Source organism: Narcine bancroftii, chromosome 9, assembly GCF_036971445.1.
Source record: "Narcine bancroftii isolate sNarBan1 chromosome 9, sNarBan1.hap1, whole genome shotgun sequence".
Classification (NCBI taxonomy): domain Eukaryota; kingdom Metazoa; phylum Chordata; class Chondrichthyes; order Torpediniformes; family Narcinidae; genus Narcine; species Narcine bancroftii.
The window spans coordinates 46,660,248-46,684,521 of NC_091477.1; the positions used below are offsets into that span (position 1 = coordinate 46,660,248).

At 43.4% G+C, this 24,274-nt stretch overlaps 1 protein-coding gene across 6 annotated transcripts in view; it reads left to right on the top strand.

Annotated features, from left to right (window-relative positions):
- The window catches only part of LOC138743494 (serine/threonine-protein phosphatase 2A 55 kDa regulatory subunit B beta isoform), a 220,026-nt gene that overhangs the window by 147,797 nt on the left and 47,955 nt on the right, over window positions 1-24,274 (top strand). For 4 of the 6 annotated variants that reach the window (XM_069898969.1, XM_069898973.1, XM_069898968.1 and 1 more), the window contains one exon: window positions 2,921-3,019. The exons of the other annotated variants lie outside the window; for them this stretch is intronic. In XM_069898969.1, the coding sequence (XP_069755070.1) occupies window positions 2,921-3,019 (99 nt within the window). The remainder of the gene's footprint in view (window positions 1-2,920; window positions 3,020-24,274) is intronic. 6 annotated transcript variants of the gene reach the window in all.

A 24,274-nucleotide genomic window follows, 5' to 3' on the forward strand; every position in this document is an offset into this window, starting at 1 on the left:
TTTCCATGAAACCACCTTGTTTAAAACCAGAAGAATGAAGCAACTTCCAATACAGAGGAACCACAAACAATCTGCTGGAGGATCTTAACAACCATTCTTTCTCTCCCACTGAACTCCTATGGCAGATGCTTTTCAAGTTAGTTTATTATCATTCTGACTATGTATTCAACCATACAAAACATTTCTCTAGACCATGGTGCGCCACATACTCACAATGTGCAGCACACAATAATCACATATATACATAATAATTTCATTTAAACTAAATAAATAAATTGGAATATATATTTTTGTGTATTTGTGTGTGTATCTGAAAATTATAGAGTGAGTGTGTGTGTATATGATTTACTCTGTTAAAAGATATCATTAGTATCATTCATCAATCTCACAGCCTGTGGGAAGAAGCTGCCTGGCAGTCCTAATTTTGATGCTCCTGTACCTCCTTCCTGATGGTTGTAGGTTAAATATCTTGTGTGATGGTTGGAAAAGATCCTCAATAATACTTTAAGCCCTGTCTATTTAAGCAATGCTCCCAGTGAATGTCGTTCATTCCCAATGAATGTTTGTTGCTTCAGATTCCTGCATCCAATCTCCTGCATATCCGTAATAACAAACATTCAGTTATCACAAAGTGAATGGATTTCCCATTCCTGTGCTGATGGGTTGGATAATCATTCTAGAGAATGCATTTTAAGTCTTTATTCATGAAGGAATTTGAATTTGCATCTGAGCACTTTTGTAATAAAACAAGATTGTGATGCTTAACTCAAGTTTATTGTCATCTAATTGCACAAGTACAACCCGACAAAGCAGCATTCTCTGGTCCTCAATGAAAAGCATGCAGACACACAACCAGACATAACACACAGACAGACAAACAATGAAGGACCAGTATTTCATCTATACACATAAATAAATAAATATTGTTTAGTTCATATGAGAGTCTCAGATGGTTTGTGTGAACAGATCCTTTGGTCATTCAGCATTCTCACTGACCGTGGGATGAATCTGTTCCTCAGCCTGGTGGTACTGGCTCTGATACTCCTGTATCTCTTCCCTGACAGGAGCAGCTGAAAGATGCTGTGTGCAGGATGAAAGGGTCAGTAATATTGCATGCCCTCTTCAGATAATAATCCCGGATGATCACGTCGATGGGGGGTAGGGAGACTCCAGTGATTCCCTCTGCTACTCTTGTGGCCCTGTAGGTTGACCTCCAATTCATTTCTCTGCAACAACTGTACCACATTGTGATGCAGCCAGCCAGGATGCTTGAGAGAGGCTCCTACAGAAAGTTAGCGTAATGATGGCCGGTAGCCTTGCCCACTTCAGTCTTCTCAGGAAGTGCAGTCGCTGTTGCACCTTCCTGATAAGTGAGGAGATGTCTTGTGTCCACGATAGGTCACTAGTTAAGAGAATTACAAGGAACTTGGTGGTCTCCAATCTCTCTACTACAGCGTTGTTGATGTGTAGCAGAGGGTGGTCGTTCCTGGTCCACCTGAAGTCCATGATCATCTCCTTCATGTTGAGACTCAGTTTGCTTCTCTTGCACAATTTCACAAGATTTTCCACCTCCTCTCTTTAGTGTAACATCATTTTTGCTGATGAGGTCAACTACATTATTTTTTAGATATACAGCACAGAAACAGGCCCTTTCAACCCTCGAGCCCATGCTGCCCAGACACATCCAATTGACCTACAACCCCTATACATTATGGAGGGTGGGAGGAAATTGGACCCCCTGGGGAAAACCCATGCAGACATGGGGAGAGCAAACAAACTCTTTACAGACAGTGCAGGATTTGAACCCAAGTTTCAATTGCTGGTGCTGTACCAGCATTGTGTTATCTGCTACACTACTGCTGAACTAACCTTCCACATCTGCAAATTTGATGACACCTATTGGAGCTGGATCTGGTGATGCAGTTTTGGGTAAGTAGCTGAACAGGAGTGGGCTGAGCACAAATCCCTGAGGTGCACCAGTGCTCAACGTGACGGTGCTCGACGTTCTGCTACCAACCTGGATAGACTGTGGTCTGTCTGTTTGGAAGTTCAGGATCCAGTTATAGAGAGGGGTGTTGAGTCTTTCCATTCCCCAGGGATATCAAAGAGAACTTTGCAGCCACTGATAGCGGTCTCTGATCAAATTTTTAATGAAATGTTGATTGAAGAATAGGCATTAGCCAGGAGATCAGGGAAGATTTGCCTTCTCTTTAAACTAAAGATCTTTAATCCACCTAATTTCCACTTGTTACAAGAGCCAAGAGTAGAATGCTCCCTCAGTACTCCATTGGTAACAGTTTCATTCATGGTATGGGACTTGAACTAACAACCTTGGAGAACCATGTCTTCAGGATGAGGAGATGCCTTTAAATGAGATAAGGAGAAATTTCTTCACCAAGGTGGTTCTAAATCTTTGTCCTCTTCTCTCTGAGGGAGAGAATTCCAATCATTTATTGGGCCCATTCAAGGCTACTTTTGATGGATTTTCAGACCCTAAAGTAATGTGGTGGGTTACAGATAAGATAGGCTATAATCTCCTGGAATGATGAATCTATTCTAATGCTCTGACTCAAAGGAAGAGTATTATTACCGAGCTACGTCTGCACCAAGAGCTGCATAGTAAAGATGGCTCATAACACGCTGCATTAATTTTGTTTAAAATGAAGGTGAGAAGGCAAGACAATGGGATTAGAAAGGATATTAGATCAGCCATGATGGAATGGTGGGACACCGTCGATAGACCGATTGGCTCGTCCCATTCCTATGTCTTATGGCCTCATAAAATTGAATTCAGAACATGGAATATGGAAGGGTGCAGCACAGGAACAGACCCTAAGGCCAACACATCTATGCCTAGCATGATGCCAAAGTTAAATTAAACCTTTCCACTTACACTTGATACTTTTCCCTCTTCTATTAGGCTGTCGATTCCAGCGTGGCAGTTAGTTCCGGTGACCAAGGTTTGAATCCGCCGCCGTTTGTAAGGAATTCTCCCCATGTCTGCATGGGTTTCCTTCAGGTGCTCCAGTTTCCTCCCACCCTTCAAAAACATGGATAAATTGATGTATTTTGGGGGCTGGGGGCTGTGGACTCGTATGTAATTCCTTGCACTTTCATTTGTTAACCTCTGATATAATTTGAAGAACTTCTGTTGGTTTTACTGCCATCATAATCTCATAAACCAAACACCTCCAAGAGAACTGGTGGCTCCATATATACTATGCGCTGCTCAACAACCTCATTTGACTACATCATAGTGGCTCTGCAGGTTCACTGAAAATGGTTTGTGATGTTATGAGTTGCAGATCAGCCATGATCTGAATGGCAGACCACAACAAAAGGCTTGGATGATGGTGATTCGTGCACAGTCTAAACTTCAGATGGTAATGGACAGGACCAGGGTTAGGGGGGCAGTTAACACAACACCATTGCTGTGCCAGTAACCCAGGTTCGAATATGGCGCTGTCTGTAAGGAATTTGTACGTTCACCCCGTGACCTGTGTGGGTTTTCTCGTGTTCTCCAGTTTCCTCCCACCCTCCAAAATGTACAGGAATTAGGCTGCATGGGCCAGAAGGGCCTTCTACCAAGCTGAAGTGTTAAATTAATAATTAAATTTAAATTAAGTAACCATTTTAAAATTGGTCGCTAGATATTCCTTCAAGAATTCCTTTGGGTGGCACTGTTGGCAGAGCAGTTAGCGCAACCCCTTTACAGCACCAGGTATTGGGACCAGGGTTCAAATCCCACGCTGTCTGTGAGAAGTTTGTACATTCTCCCCATGTCTGCATAGGTTTGCAACAGGGGCTCCAATTTCCTCCCACCATTCAAAATGTACCGAGAGTATAGGTTAATTGGGTGGCATAGGTGCCGAAATGGCCTGTTACTGTACTGTATGTCTAAATGTAAAGTTTTAAAATTTAATGGGTGTCTTGGGGACTATGATTCACAAGCTCTAGTTTCTGAAAACTTGAACTTGCAAATGAGAGTGTGTCAGAAAGAGTTCCAGAAAATAATTTTTTTTCAGCAGCTTGAAAGGAATTAGTGATGACTTCTGTCAGACAGTTATTGTACCGGTTCCTGTTCTGTTGGGGTGTGGATCATTATAAATCTCTTCGATAGGCTGCTAGGTTGATGCTGATGACTTCTTGATGAGTTTTCCTTTCTTTCTTATCTCTGACTTATCCTGAGCTAGGAACTCGCATCACTCTGGTCTTTAATTCCAAGTGGTCAGAATGCTTACAATCAGGTCCAAACAGTTTATACCACTGCATGCCGTTGAAGGCACCCATTATGCTGGTTGCACAGCCTCCTGCTGCTTTTACGCCATTGAGAAGGGAGAACTCAACAGGTCGGATAACATCCTTGGAGAGAAATCACTCGACATTTTGGGTCGGGACTCTTTATTCCTCCAGCAGTTTGTTATGTGTGTGGATAAATTTAATTTAAAGCAGTGGTTCTCAACCTTTTTCTTTCCACTCTAAGTACCACTTTAAGTATTCCCTATGCCATAGGTTCTCTGTGATTAGCAAAGGATCGCTTAAGGTGGTAGGTGGGTAGAAAAAAAATGTTTGAAAACCACTGTTGTAATCGTCCCTAATTGACTCGCGATGTGCACAGTTTCATAACTCCAAAGGAAATGGGCCAATGACAATTTTTCTCAAGCAAAATATTTCAGTAACAATTGGGTCTAGAGCAGTGATTCTCAACCTTCCCTTCCCACTCATATCCCACCTTAAGCAATCCCTTACTAATCACAGGGGACCGATGGCACAGGGATTACTTAAAGTGGGATGTGAGTGAAAAGAAAAAGGTTGTAGAGAACCACTGACTTAGGCATACAGCACAGTAACAAGCCCTTCCAGCCCTTGAGCCTGTGCCTCTCAAATGCGCCCACATGACCAATTAAATGACCACTCCTGCACGTCTTTGGCATATGGGAGGAAACTGGAGAACCCAGTAGAAACCCATGTGGACATGGAGAGAACGTATGAATTCCTTACAGATGGCAGCGACTCGAACCTGGATCATTGGCACTGTAATAGCATGGCACTAACCGTGCCACTAACCGTGCCACTAACCGTGCCACTAACCGTGCCACTAACCGTGCCACTAACCGTGCCACTAACCGTGCCACTAACCGTGCCACTAACCGTGCCACCCTATTAAATTAAAATAATCTTAAAGTAAGGATATACATGTTCAACATCTCAGACAGCAACAAAATCTTTATCCCTCTCTTGATAGTCGGGGAACCAAGCCAGTTGGAACCTCTATGTGTGCCTTTATGATAAGCAAAAGTTAACAAATCTTTGGACTGTGAAGGAAGGAAGGGTTAGATTGTTTATGCCATAGATTGTTGTGGGTTGGCACAACATTATAGTCTGAAGGGACTGTGCTGTTCTATGTATTGTGCACATGACAATGAAGGGATCTTGAATCTTGAATTACTGTGACAGCCAAGTGACCTTGGAAAACAGTTTCCCTTGCTGCAAACAATTTTTGTATTGGTAGCATTTCTGACTGACATGGCATTAAACATCTGTTGCTTTAAAATTACAACACTCATAACCAAGCACAACATTGTTATGTGCTTGTGGGGGTTAACATGCTGCTTTAAACAGATTTTTTTTAAAACTCTGATATAACAGGTGGCACATTAAGCAAATGGCTGGTGACGTCATGAATGTAATTTCATCCCATTTATAATTCCAGCTCCCTTGAAACGGCACTTTAAGCAAGAATATCTAGGCACGGTTGCATTGGTTATTGCCCCTCACTGCCTAGTCATCTGTGTGAAGAATCTCTCCACAGGTAACCTCCAGCCATGCAGAAACATTAACCAGAGCCCCTGCCTTTGGGGGAGGAAAGGTAATAACAGGGAGAGAGAAATGAAAGACCAAACAATGTAAGGAGCCAGCTAAAAGCAGTCCTGGGCTCCAAGGCTGATCAACACCATTTCCACCGACCCAGCAAGGTCTTGGGGGTTCTGCATTTCCTCGGCATTCCCACACTGAGACTCCATATTGGAGTCTCTCCCACAATATATATGGGGTTGGAAGGATGAGAAAGAGAAAGGCAGGGAAGAGAGAGAGAAAGGAAGGGTGAGAGGGAGGGAAGGAAAGAAATGACAGTGAAAAGGACTAAAGAGAAAGAGGGAAAGGAGAAAAATGGAGAATGAAAGAAGGGAAAGGAGGAGAGAGAGAGAGATAAAGAAGGAAAGAGAGATATAAAGAGAATGGGAAAGAGAAAAGGAGGAGAGGGGAAAAAGGAGTGAGAGAAAGAGAGAGAGTGTGTGTTCTTTCTTTCTCTCAAAATTTCCTCTCTCCCCCTCTCTCCCACTCCCCTTCCTCTCTGCCACATTCTCTTTGTCCTCTCTTCTCTCTCACACACACTCTCTCTCTCTCTCGCTATCTCTATATCTCTGCTCTCTTTCTTTCTGCTCACTCCCTCCCTCTTTCTGCCATTGCTCTTTCTCCACCTCTCTCTCTGATACCCCTCCCTTTCTCGTTCTCTGCCAGGCTCTCCACATTCTCAGGAGCATCCTCTTTCACCTGTCCACCGTTCACCTCATGTGGATCATGCACAGAAAGCTGTCTGGCGAAGTTGCCATAAAAATGGAAATTGCTGGAAGCTGAAGCATTGAAGGAGAGGGATAAAATGGATCTCACTCTGTCTTTCAAAGTCTGAGGGGAAACCGTCTGGTATTCAGGAGGTATTTTTAGTAAGACGCTTCCTTCATGGAAGTTATCACAAATTCAGACAGATTGTTGAGGCAGGAATCTTATGAATATTCAAAACAAAGCACAGATATGCCTGAATATTAAAAGCACAGCGTCTGTAGGGTGCAGGTAAGTGATGCAAGCTGTTTTTAAAACTGGGCATAATTTGTTTCTCCTTCCCTCAGTCGTCTGCGCTGCATCCATGAATTTGGATTGAAACAACCTTTTGATCTGGATAAAACTAGAGCCCATCAAATAATTGGAAATATGACTGAAAACATGATATAAAATCTCCATGTAGAATAAAGACTAAATAATTGTGGCCATTGCACAAATGATTCCTTTCTGTGGTACAAAGTTGCTGGAGAAACTCAACAGGTCAGGCAGCATCCAGAGAACATAAAAAGCAGTCACCATTTCAGGCATGGGCCTTTCATTGGGATTGTTGAAAATCAGCCTGATGGTAGTTGAAAGGCATGGACAGAGTAGATGTAGAATGTTTATTTCCCATGGTGGGAGCATCTGGGACAAGAAGGCGCAACTTCGCTTAGAACAGAGATCATTAAGAATTTCTTCAGACAGAGGGTGGAAATCTGGAATTTGTTGTCAAAAGCAATCGTGAAGGCCAGGTCATTGGGTGTATTTAAGGCAGAGATTGATAGATTCTTGATTAGTCAGGACATCAAAAGTTCTGAGGAGAAAAGCTGGGCACTGGGGCTGAGTGGGAAAATAGATCAGCAGGGCAGACTCGATGGGCTGAAGAGCCTATTTCTGCTCCTATATCTTATGGTCTTACCAGCTGAGTTTCTCCAACACCTAGACCCCAGCATCTGCAGATTTCCTTGTTTACTACTTTCTATATTTTGGTTTATTCTGACTGGGATTTATGTGATGTCTTAGTGCACCATAAGAACATGAAAAATAGGATCAGAAGTTGGCCATCTAACCTGTCGAGCCTGCTCTACCATTCAATATATAGGCCACCTACCTGCCTTTTCTCTTAAACCCTTAATTCCCATATACTTTGAAATTATACAATCAATGAGACAGGCCCTATACCTGTATACATCTATTACCTCTTATCTGTTAGCCTGTGCATTCCCTAACTTCTTCCCTTAACATTTTATTTGGTATTTGCCTGATTTTCAACATTCCCGATGAAGGGCTCAGGCCTGAAGCATCGACTGCCTTTTATTTCCAATGGATGCTGCGTGGCCTGCTGGGTTTCTCCAGCACTTTTGTACACTCCACAAGACCCCAGCATCCAAAAATTTTATTGTAGCTTTTCTACTGTTTTCTTGGGCAGAGAATTGTGCAGATTCCCAACTCTCTGGGAGTGACAATTCCTCCTCATCTCTGCCCTAAATCTAATCTGAGATGCTTCATTCAATGTCTGAATTCTGTAGCTTGTTATGAGAGCTTCGATTCAGCCATTTTAGGACAACAACAGGAAAATGTAATTGTGAGGTTACTGGAATAATGTTATTGTTGTGGGATGTTTAACGTCCACTTTTGAAGATACCTTATTCAGGGTTGAGATTCTATTACATTGTGTGCAGAAAGTGCACAAAATGCATTTACTTTTGTTTGCCTGTAAAGTCTGCAGTCTTTTGCATTCCTGGACACTCAAATGACCAATCCAGGCTCTGATGCAACCATTCAGTATACTTTCTACAGTACACCTGTAGAAGTTTGACCACATGCCAAATCTTCAGGGAAAGTAGAGGCATCAGTGTACCTTCTTTATGGTTGCCTCAATGTGCTAGCTCCAGGAGAGGTCTTCTAAATATGGATTCCCATGAACTTGACCCTCCCCACCACTGTCCCATCAATGTAGATAGATGTGTATCTTAATTGTGCTGCTCTATAATAATTCGTAAAGTTTGGTAGCTGTAAGCCCCCTTGTTTGTACCATTCTGCTAATTTATCTAGTGCTATCTTCGGTTTCCCCCCTTTCCATAAGAATTTCCTTATTATTTTCTTTAGCTCCTTGAAGAATTTCTCTGTAGATGAATCGGTAACGATTGAAATAGGTATTGTATCCTTGGGAAGATATTCATTTTAATGCAGTTTACCCTTCCTATCAGTGTTAGTGGTAAATCCTTCCAATGTTCTAAGTCATCTTGTAATTTCTTCATTAATGACTGATAGTTTAATTTGTATAGATGGCCTAGATTATTATCTAGTTGAATACCTAGGTATCGGATTGCTTGTGTTTGCCATTTAAATGATGATTCTTTCTTAAACTTTTTTATCAAACAAGGGAAAAACCAGATTGGACCAGATTAGAGCTAGATAAAATAGGGGAGAAAGTACCTGAACATATACTATATAAATGGGATGAAAAGCTGGTGCAACAGGGGAATTCACCAGTACTGCACCATCTGCTCAACATTTGGAAGAAGATTCACGTAGAAAGGAAAAAAAACAAATTATCAACTACCAAAATTAATATTGATGCAAAATCAACTAATCCCTTTCACAATAGATAACCTTTCCTTTAGAGAATGGGAGAGAAAAGGGATCAAAAGAATAGAAAATTGTTTTTCAGGAAATAAATTATTATCTTTTGAACAAATGAAGTGCAAACATGGTATAACTCATGGTACAATGTTTGCATACCACCAACTGAAAAACTACTTGAAGGACAAATTGGGAAGCAGACTGAGGTTACCAAAAGGAAGCAGTTTTGAATATGTGATTACAGACACAATGATAATTAAAAGATTTATAACAAACATGTACATCAAGCTGCAAGAGAAAGAGAATGATGAAATAAGCTGTAAACTCAAACAAAAGTGGGAACAAGATCTAAACATAAAGATAAAGAATGAAACATGGGAAAAGCTATGCTCCGGAACTATGAGAAATACAATAAACACGAGGTTACGCATGATACAATATAATTGGTTACACAGGCTATACACCACACCCCAAAAGTTAAATAAATGGGACTCAACAGTATCAGATAGATGTTTTCGCTGTAAGAAGGAAACAGGAACAACAGTACATGCAATTTGGGCATGTGAGAAAGTGGAAAAGTTTTGGGAAGATCTAAATCAGGTATTAAATAAAATCTCAAAAAGCAACATACCAAAAAATCCAGAGATCTTTCTTCGATTTGGATGGAGCACAAAAAAGTTTTATTATGATAGCCTTAGCTGTAGCAAAAAAATGTATTATGTCAACCTGGAAATCAGAAGATGGCTTGAGAATACAGCAATGATACATAGAAATGAATAAATGTATTCCATTGGAAAAAATGACATATAATTTAAGAAATAACAGGGAACCGTACATGGAACACAATAGAGAAATCCTACCACGGACCTCCACCACCTAAAATGACAGAATGAGAAGAAGTCGAAATGAACTGACCCAGTGTGTAAAAGTAGATGACACAATTTTCTTGTTTATTTTCATTGTGTGATGACATTGTTTAATGGGTTTAATATATCATATATCTTGAACGTTGAGTGGGTGGGGAGGGGGGTGGGAAGGAGGGAGGGAAGGGAGGGGGAAAAAGGGAAGAAAATGACACTGTGTATATTCAAGAGGGAAAGGTTTATGTGTATTTTGGTCAATATGGTTCATAGTGTGAAAAATTTTTAAAAATTTAAAAATGTAGATAGATGTGTGGTCTCTGTGCCTGCATAATCGAATAATTCAGTGGCATATTAAAGATTTAATTGCACGAGTCTGTTCTGAGTTGCACTCTAGCATGAGAAGTGTTTCCTTACTTTGTTGGCTTATTGAATCAGATATTTGTGTGTTCAAGTTTCTGTCCAGAGACATGAGCAAAACTTGGATCAGCATTTGTGTATCACGATGAGGATGTGCTGCCTTGCTAGAGGTGCTCTTTTGATGGCCCCATAAAGGGTTCAACCTCTTGAAAAAAACAGGGATGGCGGCTTTGTAAACATGGAAGATCCACAGAGGTTCATGCCTGAGGTGGCAGTGCCCGAACGCCCAGACTTTAAGGTGCATGAGATTTAGGCGAGCAGCCGGGTCAGTACAGGGCACCAATTGGGAGATCACCAACCCCACAGAGGGAGAGGCATGAGAGAGGACCCTACAGGAAAGATGACCACACCAATGGACCAAGGAGGCCAAAGAAATCACACCAGGACACAGGCTTGTGGGAACCAGTTATCAGAACTTGGATTTGGGTCACCGACAGCTTCTTAATTGTATCAATGCCTCAGACGCCTGGAGCTGAGGTTCACAGCTGGAATAGATAGGAGGCCATGTGGCTACAGAAGTTATCAGAGTACAGGAGGCAGCAGTATCAGAGGAGGTGGTGGGATCAAAGAACATTCAACATCTTTGAAGGGACTTTCTTTTGCTTCTCTTTCTTGGTAGGGGTGCTGGGCTTTGAGGTAACTCTTTGTGTGACTTTGCAGGCAAACAAAAATAAGCACATTTTGCAGAGATAGGAAGCATAGCCAAGTCCATCGCAGGCTCTGACCTCCCATCCATTATAGACATCTACATGAGGTGCTGCCTCCAAAATGAAGCCAACATCATAAAAAGGGGCTCCATCACCCTGGTCACAACATCTCACTGCTATCTTCAAGCAGAAGGTACAGAGGCCTGCAGACCAGCACCTCTAGGTTCAAGAACAGTTTCTTTCCAACAGCAATCAGAGTCTTAAACCTCCCCTTGTTATACTAATTAGTTCAAACACCACAAAATGACTGTCTTCACTATTGCTAAGTCATTATTTTTTGATTAGGATACCTGTATGGAGATATTTTTGTTTTTTTTTACTGCATCCTTGGGCAGAGAATTCCACAGATTAACTACTGCCTGCGAGAGACAGTTCCTCCTCATCTCCATCCTATATCTACTTCCCTGAGACACTTTGTTCTTGGTGATGTTTGTTACTCTCTGGAGCCTTCTGCATTCCTGGTTAGTCAAATTCCCAAAACAGGCTGTGATCCATCCAGTCAGCATATGTTCCACAGTGCACCCAAGTTCAATCCTGACTTCTGGAGTTTGCACGTTCTCCCAGTCAGTGCATGGGTTACACCCTAAGTGCTTCAGTTTCCTCTTGCATCCCAAAGGTGGGCTGGTTGGTAGGTTAATTGGTAGTTGTGAATTACTCCTGGTGTGGACAGGTGGAGGGAGATTTAGGGGGTGATGAATGGGTACATTGGAGGGAAAAGAAATAAGTAGAGAAATTAGATGAATGGGATTGTTCAAAGTCCTGGCATGGACTTAATGCCTCCTTCTTTTTTAGAAGGAAATATGAAAAATAAGTAACCAATAAGTAACTTGTCCTCTAGTCTCTCTCTGCTGGTCTCTTTAAATCTGTGTCTTTCGTTTCTGACCCAATTACCAATCACCCGTTGCTTTCCCTCATCTCTCTGACTCCCTCCCCTACCTTCTTTCATCCAGCTCCCCTTTCTTCCTCCAATCAGAATGCACCTTTCTCAGCCCTGTGTCCCCTCCCCACCTTTCTTCTCTTCCTTCTCCTTCTACCATTCATCTAGCACCTGTAAGCCTGTGCTCCACCCCTTTTGTCCACCCTCCCCCCCCCCACCTTTTATTTTTCCCCATCTTTGGCATCCCTGAACATCCTGGTCCTTGACTCAGGCCCAAAATATCAACTGCCTCTTGCTTTGCACAGATGCTGTCAGAGCTGCTTAGTTCCTCCAGCCCTCTTTTAAATATTTTTCCCATTTCTCCCATTTTGAACTCTTCCGTTAACTCCCTGAGCGAAGGAGAACAACCCTGCCTCCTTTCGCCTCACTTTACCACTGAAGTCCCTCATCCCCGCTACCATTTTGGTGAAACAGTAGAGACTGCAGACGCCAAATACAATCACCTGGAGGAACAGCGGGTCGAGCAGCATCCACAGGAGTAAAAGAATGATCAACGTCATGAGCCAAAGCTCTTTATCAAGACCACTTTGGTTGATTAAAGATATCGGAGAGCCTTCATGTTTTTCCCATAATTGTGCCCGGTATTCCGAAAGAGTCACTGTTTTAGAAATCTACAGCATAAATTCCTTATTGGAACCAAACAAATGCCCCAAAATCATTTACAAATCAGTTAGACTGTTGGTGGTTGGTGAGTGTGGACTTAATTCCTTTGTTCATTATTCCAAGATAATGGAGGCAAGATTATCACAGCATTCGTAGCAGTAGTGAAAGCCTTCAAAGCTGTAAATCCTGTAATTTTAATAGGGAATGCACTTATTATGCTCTCTTCAGTCTTAAGTAGCTCATGTATTTTGGTGTACAGTATTAAGAATCAAGTACTCATATATTGTAATCAGTCAGCACAGAATTAAACCTAAGCTTCAAACAGGGTGCAGGGTGCACTTCAAGTGAATTAGACCATTAAAAAAAAATCTAACAGTTACTAGATTTTGCAGCAGGAGATGTAGAAGACAGAAATTGAGAGGTAATGTTAAATATGTATGAATACTTTTAAGTAATATCTGCAATTTTAAGCTCCATACTTGAGGATTACAAAGCAAAAACAACGCGAGAGAAACTCAACTGGTCAAACATTGTATTTTATGTGGCAAAGAGACATGGCCCATGTTTCAGACTTTGCGGATTACAAAGGACAGGCTGGCAGGATGCTGCTGTGAGCAGTCATAGAAAATATCCAGAATTCATCCTCAGACATTCCCTTGCGAATGAGAATGACTTACTTCCACCCCAGTTTGGTGGGTTCTGAGGTGACTGACGAGACCAGTGTGGGGGCTGCAGACTCTTCAATAGGTGGGGCAGTAGGTCTGATGGGGTGGATGGATACTTTGTGAGGTGGTGCTGTCTTTGTGCTCAGGTTCTGTGCCTTCCCATCCTAAAGATCTCAGTACTATCCCAAGTGCTCCTTCTCAGCTATGAGTGGTCACGGGCCAAAGAGTCCCAGGAGCCATTCCCGATGAAGGGGTCAAATCTGAAATGTCAACCACATTTTATTTCCTTTAGATCCTGCATGATCTGTTGAGTTTCTCCAGCAATTCTTGTGCTGCACTAGATCCCAGCATCTGCAGGTTTTCTTGTTTAACTTCCCAGGAGTCAGTGGTGATGTGGCACTTTATCAAGGAGATCCTTAAATACTTTCTTCTGTCCACCTGGTATCATCTCCCCTTGGAAGAGTCTTGAAGAAAACACCTGTTTTGGGAGCCTGGAGTCAGGATGTTGCCCGGGTATAGTCAGCCAATAGAAACTGGGGTCTCAGTACAAGGTTTGTTGTTCTCGGAGAGGACTCTAACACTGATGACTGATGCGGGCATGATGTTCGGTGCGGACAAACTAGTCCTATGGGCCTGTTTCCAAGCTGCAGGGCTCTATGACTCTACATAAATGACACTTCCGTCACCCTGAGCACAGTTGGATGGGGATAAGGGTGGAACGCAATAATATACTGGGAAGGAGAATCTGTGCGTGTTCGTCAGCTTTGGGGAAAAAAAATTCTTCCCTGCAGACTTCTGGGTAAAGACAATTGGGCTATCCTCACTGGTACATCCTCTTACACCATTCTGAGGCTCAGTCCTTGCATCCTGTTAAACAGTAAGAAGGTGGGGAGGACCTAAGCTGTCTTTAATGGCCTGGCTAAACACCACACTGATTCCCCATTGCCAACACTCTCGCAACCTCATTTCACTCCATTTCTGACTGTTACAAACTCCTTTTGGCCAGAATGTAACCCTCAAAATTAAGACTTCCAATAAATTTATAACCCAACACCACCCACCTCATCATTTTCCTCTTTATTAGTGAATCAGAGAAACTTACAAAACAGAAGAACTTTGATATTGCCTGACCATATAAATGCCATGAGACTCATGTTGCTCGAGCCTGTCCTATCCAAGTACCTATGCAAATAACCTTTAAATGTAATCATTGTATCTGCCTCCAATCTACTACCTTCTCTGGCAGCTCATTCTAGATAACCACCATTTACCACTCAGATTTTTAAATCGTCCCCTCTCACTTTAAACCAATGCCCTTTAGTTTTATACTGCCCTCGGGAGAAGGCTTTAACCCTGCTCCCCAACCCATTATTTCACCCCTCAGCCTCCTATGCTCCAGTGAAAATAAACTCAGCCTGTCTGGTCTCTCCTTATCACTACAGTCCTCCATTCCAGGCATCATCCTGGTGAATTTCTTCTGCACTCCCTCAACAATTCTCCCTGACCTGTCCTTCAGTTAGTCTGTCTGTACCTCTCTAGAAACAAAAGGAAAACTGCAGTCAGACGAAGCGAGAGGAAACTTCCAGGCAAACCTCAAAGCAAAGCTCGACGTTGCAACCCGCCTCACGGACCCGTCCCCTGAAACCCTCTGGGATCAGTTGAAGACTACCATACTGCAATCCACTGAAGAGGTACTGGGCTTCTCCTCCAGGAAAAACAAGGACTGGTTTGACGAAAACAGCCAGGAAATCCAGGAGCTGCTGGCAAAGAAGCGAGCTGCCCACCAGGCTCACCTTACAAAGCCGTCCTGTCCAGAGAAGAAACAAGCCTTCCGTCGCGCATGCAGCCATCTTCAGCGCAAACTCCGGGAGATCCAAAATGAGTGGTGGACTAGCCTCGCCAAACGAACACAGCTCAGCGCGGACATTGGCGACTTCAGGGGTTTCTACGAGGCTCTAAAGGCTGTGTACGGCCCCTCACCCCAAGTCCAAAGCCCGCTGCGCAGCTCAGACGGCAAAGTCCTCCTCAGCGACAAGATCTCCATCCTCAACCGATGGTCAGAACACTTCCAATCTCTTTTCAGTACCAACCGCTCAGTCCAAGATTCCGCCCTGCTCCAGCTCCCTCAACAGCCCCTAAGGCTAGAGCTGGATGAGGTTCCCACCCTGGATGAGACATATAAGGCAATCGAACAACTGAAAAGTGGCAAAGCAGCAGGTATGGATGGAATCCCCCCAGAAGTCTGGAAGGCTGGCGGCAAAACTCTGCATGCCAAACTGCATGAGTTTTTCAAGCTTTGTTGGGACCAAGGTAAACTGCCTCAGGATCTTCGTGATGCCACCATCATCACCCTGTACAAAAACAAAGGCGAGAAATCAGACTGCTCAAACTACAGGGGAATCACGTTGCTCTCCATTGCAGGCAAAATCTTCGCTAGGATTCTACTAAATAGAATAATACCTAGTGTCGCTGAGAATATTCTCCCAGAATCACAGTGCGGCTTTCGCGCTAACAGAGGAACCACTGACATGGTCTTTGCCCTCAGACAGCTCCAAGAAAAGTGTAGAGAACAAAACAAAGGACTCTACATCACCTTTGTTGACCTCACCAAAGCCTTCGACACCGTGAGCAGGAAAGGGCTTTGGCAAATACTAGAGCGCATCGGATGTCCCCCAAAGTTCCTCAACATGATTATCCAACTGCACGAAAACCAACAAGGTCGGGTCAGATACAGCAATGAGCTCTCTGAACCCTTCTCCATTAACAATGGCGTGAAGCAAGGCTGTGTTCTCGCACCAACCCTCTTTTCAATCTTCTTCAGCATGATGCTGAACCAAGCCATGAAAGACCCCAACAATGAAGACGCTGTTTACATCCGGTACTGCACGGATGGCAGTCTCTTCAATCTGAGGCGCCTGCAAGCTCACACCAAGACACAAGAGAAACTTGTCCGTGAACTACTCTTTGCAGATGATGCCGCTTTAGTTGCCCATTCAGAGCCAGCTCTTCAGCGCTTGACGTCCTGCTTTGCGGAAACTGCCAAAATGTTTGGCCTGGAAGTCAGCCTGAAGAAAACTGAGGTCCTCCATCAGCCAGCTCCCCACCATGACTACCAGCCCCCCCACATCTCCATCGGGCACACAAAACTCAAAACGGTCAACCAGTTTACCTATCTCGGCTGCACCATTTCATCAGATGCAAGGATCGACAATGAGATAGACAACAGACTCGCCAAGGCAAATAGCGCCTTTGGAAGACTACACAAAAGAGTCTGGAAAAACAACCAACTGAAAAACCTCACAAAGATAAGCGTATACAGAGCCGTTGTCATACCCACACTCCTGTTCGGCTCCGAATCATGGGTCCTCTACCGGCACCACCTAAGGCTCCTAGAACGCTTCCACCAGCGTTGTCTCCGCTCCATCCTCAACATCCATTGGAGCGCTCACACCCCTAACGTCGAGGTACTCGAGATGGCAGAGGTCGACAGCATCGAGTCCACGCTGCTGAAGATCCAGCTGCGCTGGATGGGTCACGTCTCCAGAATGGAGGACCATCGCCTTCCCAAGATCGTATTATATGGCGAGCTCTCCACTGGCCACCGTGACAGAGGTGCACCAAAGAAAAGGTACAAGGACTGCCTAAAGAAATCTCTTGGTGCCTGCCACATTGACCACCGCCAGTGGGCTGATAACGCCTCAAACCGTGCATCTTGGCGCCTCACAGTTTGGCGGGCAGCAGCCTCCTTTGAAGAAGACCGCAGAGCCCACCTCACTGACAAAAGGCAAAGGAGGAAAAACCCAACACCCAACCCCAACCAACCAATTTTCCCTTGCAACCGCTGCAATCGTGTCTGCCTGTCCCGCATCGGACTGGTCAGCCACAAACGAGCCTGCAGCTGACGTGGACTTTTTACCCCCTCCATAAATCTTCGTCCGCGAAGCCAAGCCAAAGAAGAAGACCTCTCTAGAACCGGGTCTGAATCGTCCACACAACTCCAACTGGCTCCCAGCTTTGTATTATCAGTAGACCCAGACATATTGCATTTGATCCTCTCTTCTAAAGCAATAATGTGGATTATGAATAGTATTTTTTCTTCTAAAAATAAGTTTTATTCTCAATAAAACTATGTACAAAGGAAAACTGTGCAGTATATATATTTATTATTGTACTTTTTCTTTCTTTCTTTGGCTTGGCTTCGCGGACGAAGATTTATGGAGGGGGTAAAAAAGTCCACGTCAGCTGCAGGCTCGTTTGTGGCTGACCAGTCCGATGCGGGACAGGCAGACACGATTGCAGCGGTTGCAAGGGAAAATTGGTTGGTTGGGGTTGGGTGTTGGGTTTTTCCTCCTTTGCCTTTTTTCAGTGAGGTGGGCTCTGCGGTCTTCTTCAAAGGAGGCTGCTGCCCGCCAAACTGTGAGGCGCCAAGATGCACGGTTTGAGGCGTTATCAGCCCACTGGCGGTGGTCAATGTGGCAGGCACCAAGAGATTTCTTTAGGCAGTCCTTGTACCTTTTCTTTGGTGCACCTCTGTCACGGTGGCCAGTGGAAAGCTCGCCATATAATACGATCTTGGGAAGGCGATTGTACAGTGTTAAATTAATCCTCAAATTTGCCACGTGATACACTACTGTGGCCTTTGTAGTGACTAACTCCCTCTGCTGTTTAAGAGGCTTCCCCTCCAGCCTCAGTCCCTCAATGACCTAAAGGTGTGGTTCTCAACCTTTTTCTTTCCACTCTAAGTACCACTTTAAGTATTCCCTATGTGATTGGTGCTCTCTGATTAGTAAGGGATTGCTTAAGGTGGAATGTGGGTGGAAAGAAAAAGTTTGAAAACCACTGTTTTAATCGTCCCTAATTGACTTGTTATGTGCACGGTTTCATAACTCCAAAGGAAATGGGCTGATGACAATTTTTCTCAAGCAAAATATTTCAGTAACAATTGGGTCTAGAGCAGTGATGCTCAACCTTCCCTTCCCACTCACAGACCACCTTGAGCAATCCCTTCCTAATCACAGAGCACCTATGGCATAGGGATTACTTAAAGTGGTCTGTGAGTGGAAAGAAAAAGGTTGAGAACCACTGTCCTAAAGTATCCTAGACAGAACAAAGCCTCAGTACATACTCCTACAGCCTGGAATTTGCCTGTTGATAGCATTCCCACACCGACATCTCAGTGTACTGGATTGGGAACAGCTTGATACCACTGGTTACAGTGTCACTTTCCACTCATTTAACCCCACCCTTCACTTGTTGTTCTTTGCCACCTCTTCCTTAGACCAGTTTGATCGAAGAGCATTCTTTCTCTAAGATACTATCTCCTGCCAAGAAAGCCATTACTTTTTCTATTACAGCTCTTCAATATTATTCTGCTCCAGGGTAAAAACTGAGATTGAGGATAAACTTAAATTTACCCAGCTCCATGTTCAGGCAAAGAAACACACCCTGAGAGGAGGTCCAGAGAAAAACTACACCCACCCAACAATAGGTAAATTCAAAGTCCAACTGTAGGTGGTGGCATTGGGAATAGGGATAAAGCACGGACATCTGTCAGTGAAGAGGATCAGAAGAGGGATATGGCTCAGGAGTAGACATGGTCACTACTTAGTGCACGTCCTATCCACAAGGATAATGGAGCACAGTAGAAACCTCCACACAAGCAACAATTTAGGCCCAAAAAAATCAGCATTGCATGTATTCTACACTTGTTTATCAGTCCAGATGATTGGGTTGCCTTGACAATGATTGGAAAAAAATGGCAGTGCTGCAAAAACTGGTGTAATGGCAGCGCTGCTGCTGGTGCAGTCCTAGGAGACTGGAGAGCGGAGACACAGCGGTGCTCCGGGTTCAACTGCCCAGTCCTAATGCTGGTAGCTCTGTACAGGCTTTAATCGGACGGTGTTTCCAAGTAAAATCCTGCGACCATGGAGGTCTGTGCCCAAGATGGTGGTGTCTGTGCTCAGCAGTGTTCAAGAGGGATTGCAGACTCCGGGGAGAAGAGGAAGCATGGGAGATGTCCCTATAAGGAAGATGTCCATGGCAGCAAACCAATGAGAGGCTCAAAGGCTGAGGGATCCACACAGGTTGTGGCAACTTGTGGTCAGGGGACCCTCTCGAACTGCGGTTTGTTGGATGGGAACTAGGTATTGGAGCCAGGATTCAAGAGGGTGCTGAGGGCAAGAAGAGCACCCAAACAGCTTCAGGTTTGGACCTGGAGCTCAAGTTGCTGACAAATTGAACTGGAATCTGTGTGGCTGCAGAGGCTTTGGGAGCGCTGGAGGCAAATCCACAGACACTCAGTGTCTCTGAGCAAGTCTCTTTTGCTTCTCTTTCTCTCTTGCTGTAAGGGTCACCAAGTGACACTAATGGCATCTCATTGCCTGCCGTCCAGCAGGCAGAAGGCAATTTTCTGTCATGTTACGTGTTCTCTACTATGACATAACAAAAAAGGAATCTTGAATGATATTTTTTGGAATATTCTATTTTTGATTTTCTTCAAACACACAATACAATCTCCTCTAACACCCATATAGCATACAGAGTCCATTGTTATTCCCCACTACCCCATTCCCAAACCCCCACCCCGCCCCGCTCCTGCCCCAATACAACTAAAAATAAAGTCATATATGAAAAAGACAGATACAGGTGGGGTCAACAACCCCTACAGAAACCTAGGAAAAAGCCTAGGGAATAAAACAACCAAGGTGACCGAGTAACCAAAGATAAGGAATAAAAAGAAAAAGCAACTAACAAAGCACGTCATCTGCACCACGTCCCATTTCCTTGATCCTAGTCATCTCTCTGCAGGAACAGATTGTTTCAGGACCCTTGTTCTGAAGGGGTAATCATATCTGCAACCCAATACACTTCAGATAGGGTTGCCACACTCTAACAAATGTGCCATATTTCCTTCTTAAATTGTACGCGATTTTCTCCAGGGAAATACAACTCTGCATTTCCATATTGTTACGGAGTCCAGAGGATCCCAAAAACCAGCAGCACTACAACACAGGGTTATTAAACAAAAATAGTTTTTAATTATAATTGAACAAGAAAACAGAATTAAACTCTAACTTATTACTTAACCTACCTAACTACTTAATTCCCCCTCTAATACTAAGCACAGGTGTATGTAATGTATATTTAAGATTAGAAAAGTTCTTTGGATCACAGTCCAATCTCACTGGTTGCAGGCAATTCTTGTACTGTGCATTAACAAAGTTCACCAGTCTTTGGTGCTTAACAGGCAAATGGTTACCACTCAAGAGGGTTCTTGATGGTTTTTAGAAAGAGATTCCTTTTCCAGGACATCCACAACTGATTCCTTCTCAATCAGTCTTGCTGACGAAAATTGCCCCCTTCAGGGTTCTCCAGATGATCTTCTTTCTTTCAGGTCACCTTTCAGACTGCCAGGCAGCCTTCCAAAGTTTGCCAGCTTGTCCTTCAGGAACTGATTTCTGTCTGCTCTCTCTCCATTTCACACCCTCCCTCTCTGAGAGCAAAACTGTTCTCCTCTGCCTGCAAAGATCACATACTCTCCCAGGCATGCTGCTGTCAATACTTTTTTATCTCCTGCAAAAAACATTCTGCAAAAGTCCTGCAAATATTTTGTGTTTTAAAATGTGTGTGTGCAAGCTGCTCTAAGAATTCCTCCCAAACCACCACTAAATACTCTATCACAATATTCCGTCATGTAATGTTTAGTTGGGAGTCGGACTTCCACGTGATCGTTATATATTTCCTGGCTACCAACAACGCAATCTTCACAAACTGAATTTTCTATCTCAACAGTTTAAAACGCACATCCATATTGTTCCCCAGAAGGTACAATTCCAGATGTTGTGGAAAATCCACTTTTGTAATTTTTTTCAGAATGTCCCTCCAGATCGTCCCAGAAGGATCTCACCTTTGTACGCAGGCAGGTTGAGTGGATAAAGGTTCCAATCTTCACACCACACCTAAAGCACATTTCCAAGATTTCTGATTTAGATTTATGTAACTTTTGTAGTGAGAGGTACAGTTGATGCAGGAAGCTGTATTGCACCAAACTGTACCTGTCATTAATAACAGCTGGTCATGATGTCCCCATACAGGTCATGGATTGCCATGCCATGTCCAAATCCCACCTTCCCCTTTGACCTGTGTAAACCCACCTTCAGGCTCTCACTTTTGAATATGAAATACATCATAGAAATAAACTTACGCACATTCCCGCTTCAAATTAGAATCTCCATGTCACTATACATGGGCAGGGTCACAGATGGTCCCAATTTCTCACTCAAAAAAAAGATCTTTGTTGCACATAGCAGAAGAATGTTCAATTAGACAAATCATATTTATTCCTCAACATGAGTGGCCCTCGTTTGTAACAATCCTCAATACACCTGATCCCCTTCTGGCACCAGGTATCCAGGATTTTATTGTCCAGAGTCATGTGTATTAATTTGTTCCAGGTCAATGGCATTTTGGGAGATATCCCCACCTTCAATCCAATACATTGATTTATTCTATGCCATGTCTGAAGTACATGCTTTAATGTGGGGTTATCAATTTTCTTTGCAATTAATGTAGTATCCCATTTATATATAAACTCTCCAGGTTTTCACCTACTGCATGTAGTCCAATTTGTGCTCAGGAGGGGGGGGGGAATCCCCTTCCTCAAAAGGTATGGTGATAAACCTCACGTGGGCCACTCAGTAATATTTTTTGAAATCTGGCAATTTTAAACCCCTCAAATTTTAATCCCAAGTCAATTTTTCCATGGAGGTTCTAGCCACTTTACCGTTCCACGGGAACTTTCTGACATATCCGCTGAGCATCTTAAAGAAGCCCTGGAGCAACAGAATGGATAACGACTGTAATAGATATTGTAGCCTTGGTATCTCCTTCATTTTAACACTGTTAACTCTGCCCACCAAAGTTATGAGCAGAGTTCTCCATCTACTGAGGTCATCCTCAATCTTCTGGAGCAAAGGGTGATAATTGAGTTTGTATAAATTGTGTAAATTCTTGTCTACTTTTATCCTCAGATATTTATTGCCTTCTTGCAGTCATTTGAATTGATTTCCCTTTTGGTATTGTCAGAGGCATGATCTCACTCTTGTCCACATTTACTTTATACCCTGACGCCTTCCCATAATCCTCCAGTGTGGTCCTCAGCCTGGCCAACGACCCCACCCCCACCCTGCCGGGTCCGTCAAATATACTAATATATCATGTGAATAGGTTGATTTTGTGTTCCATCTATCTCTTTATGCCTGAATGCCTCCAAATGGCCTCTGCCAGTGGCTCAATAGCCAGTATGAACAGCACTGGGGACAATGGACAACCCTGTCTACTGGACCTACTTAATGGAAACACTAGAGACATCTTCCCATTTGTAATAACTTTAGCTTGGGGTTTATAGAAGAGTGTCCTAACACAATTAATAAATGTTTGTCCCAGTCCAAATTTCTCCACTACCTTGAACAAAAAGTCCTACTCCAATCTGTCAAAGGCTTTCTCCTCATCCAGAGCTATGGCCACTCCTGGAATCACCCCTGATGGTGCCAGATGTACTATATTAAGCAATCTAGCTATGTTGTTTACTGATCAATTCTTTTCTACAAATCCACCTTGATCTGGATTCATTAATTTCAGCAAATATACTACAAACCTATTGGCCAGTGCTTTTTCTACGATCCTGTATTCCGCATTCAATAACAAGATGGGTCTCTGAGAGGAGGGTTTCAATGGGTCCATGTCTTTTGGGGATCACCATGATGATGCTGTTGAGAAGGACTCTGGGAGGGAATGCACCTCTGCTGCCTGATCCACCATCTTTTATCTTAGCCATTCTTCAGACAGTAACAGTTAAAACAATGAAACATACCCCTCACAATCATATCATTTACAGTAGACACAATCAATAATTCTGCCAATTCCCCTTTTTCCTTTATTTGTATTTGGCCTGGGAGGATGGCAGTATTTCCACAAAATCCAATACCTCCCAAGGGCCTGTAAAAAAATTTTATCCCCTCCCACTCTTAATACCTTCAACTTTGCAGGGTGAAGGAGGGTAAAGTGAATCCCTTTATCCTGAGATATTTTTCACCAGAACGAATTCCCTCCTGCGTCTTAAAAATGTAGCACTTGTATCTGGGTAAAAGAGGATTCTCACTCCTCCATACTCCACTGGACTCCCTCTCTCCTTTGCTCCCCTTGCCACAGCCCATAAAACTCTTTCTCTGTCCTGGTAGCGAAAGAACCTAACCAGGACAGATCGGGGTCACTGATTTGGACCCAGGCGTGGTGCAAGAGACTGGTGGGCTTGCTCTATCTCCAGATCATTCCCCATTTCCTTCCTCCCCAACAGCTTAGGAATCCCACCGGGCCTCCTCCTTCCATACACTCCTTCATCCCCACGATTTTAATATTGTTTCTCCTGCTGAAGTTTTTGAGAGCGTTCATTTTCTCCCATATTCTTTCTTTTTCCTTCCCCCACATGTCCATCTCTCTTTCCCTTTTTTCCAGACTTTCTTACACTTTTTCTATTCTGTCTTCTGTTACTTCCACCCTTTTGGTTAAATTATCTAGTCTCTTTGATAGCATACTGCCCTGCCACCAATTTTTTTTAATGTATTATTCATCTCTTGGATAGCATCCAAAATGCCTCCTTTTTTCTTTGGCTTTCTTTCCTCCCTACCTTTCTCTTTTGTTCCATTCTTTCCTCCTCCTCCCTATTGTAAGGTAAAACATCATGAGATGGGAATGTGTAGGGAGTTACCCTGTACAGGGCAGTAACAAGAAGGGGAGGTGTCCTTGTACTCCTGTTAGGTAAAACATCATGAGATGGGAATGTACAGGGCTGTAACAAGATGTAAATGCATCCTTGTACTTACAAGATAAGAGAGACATTGA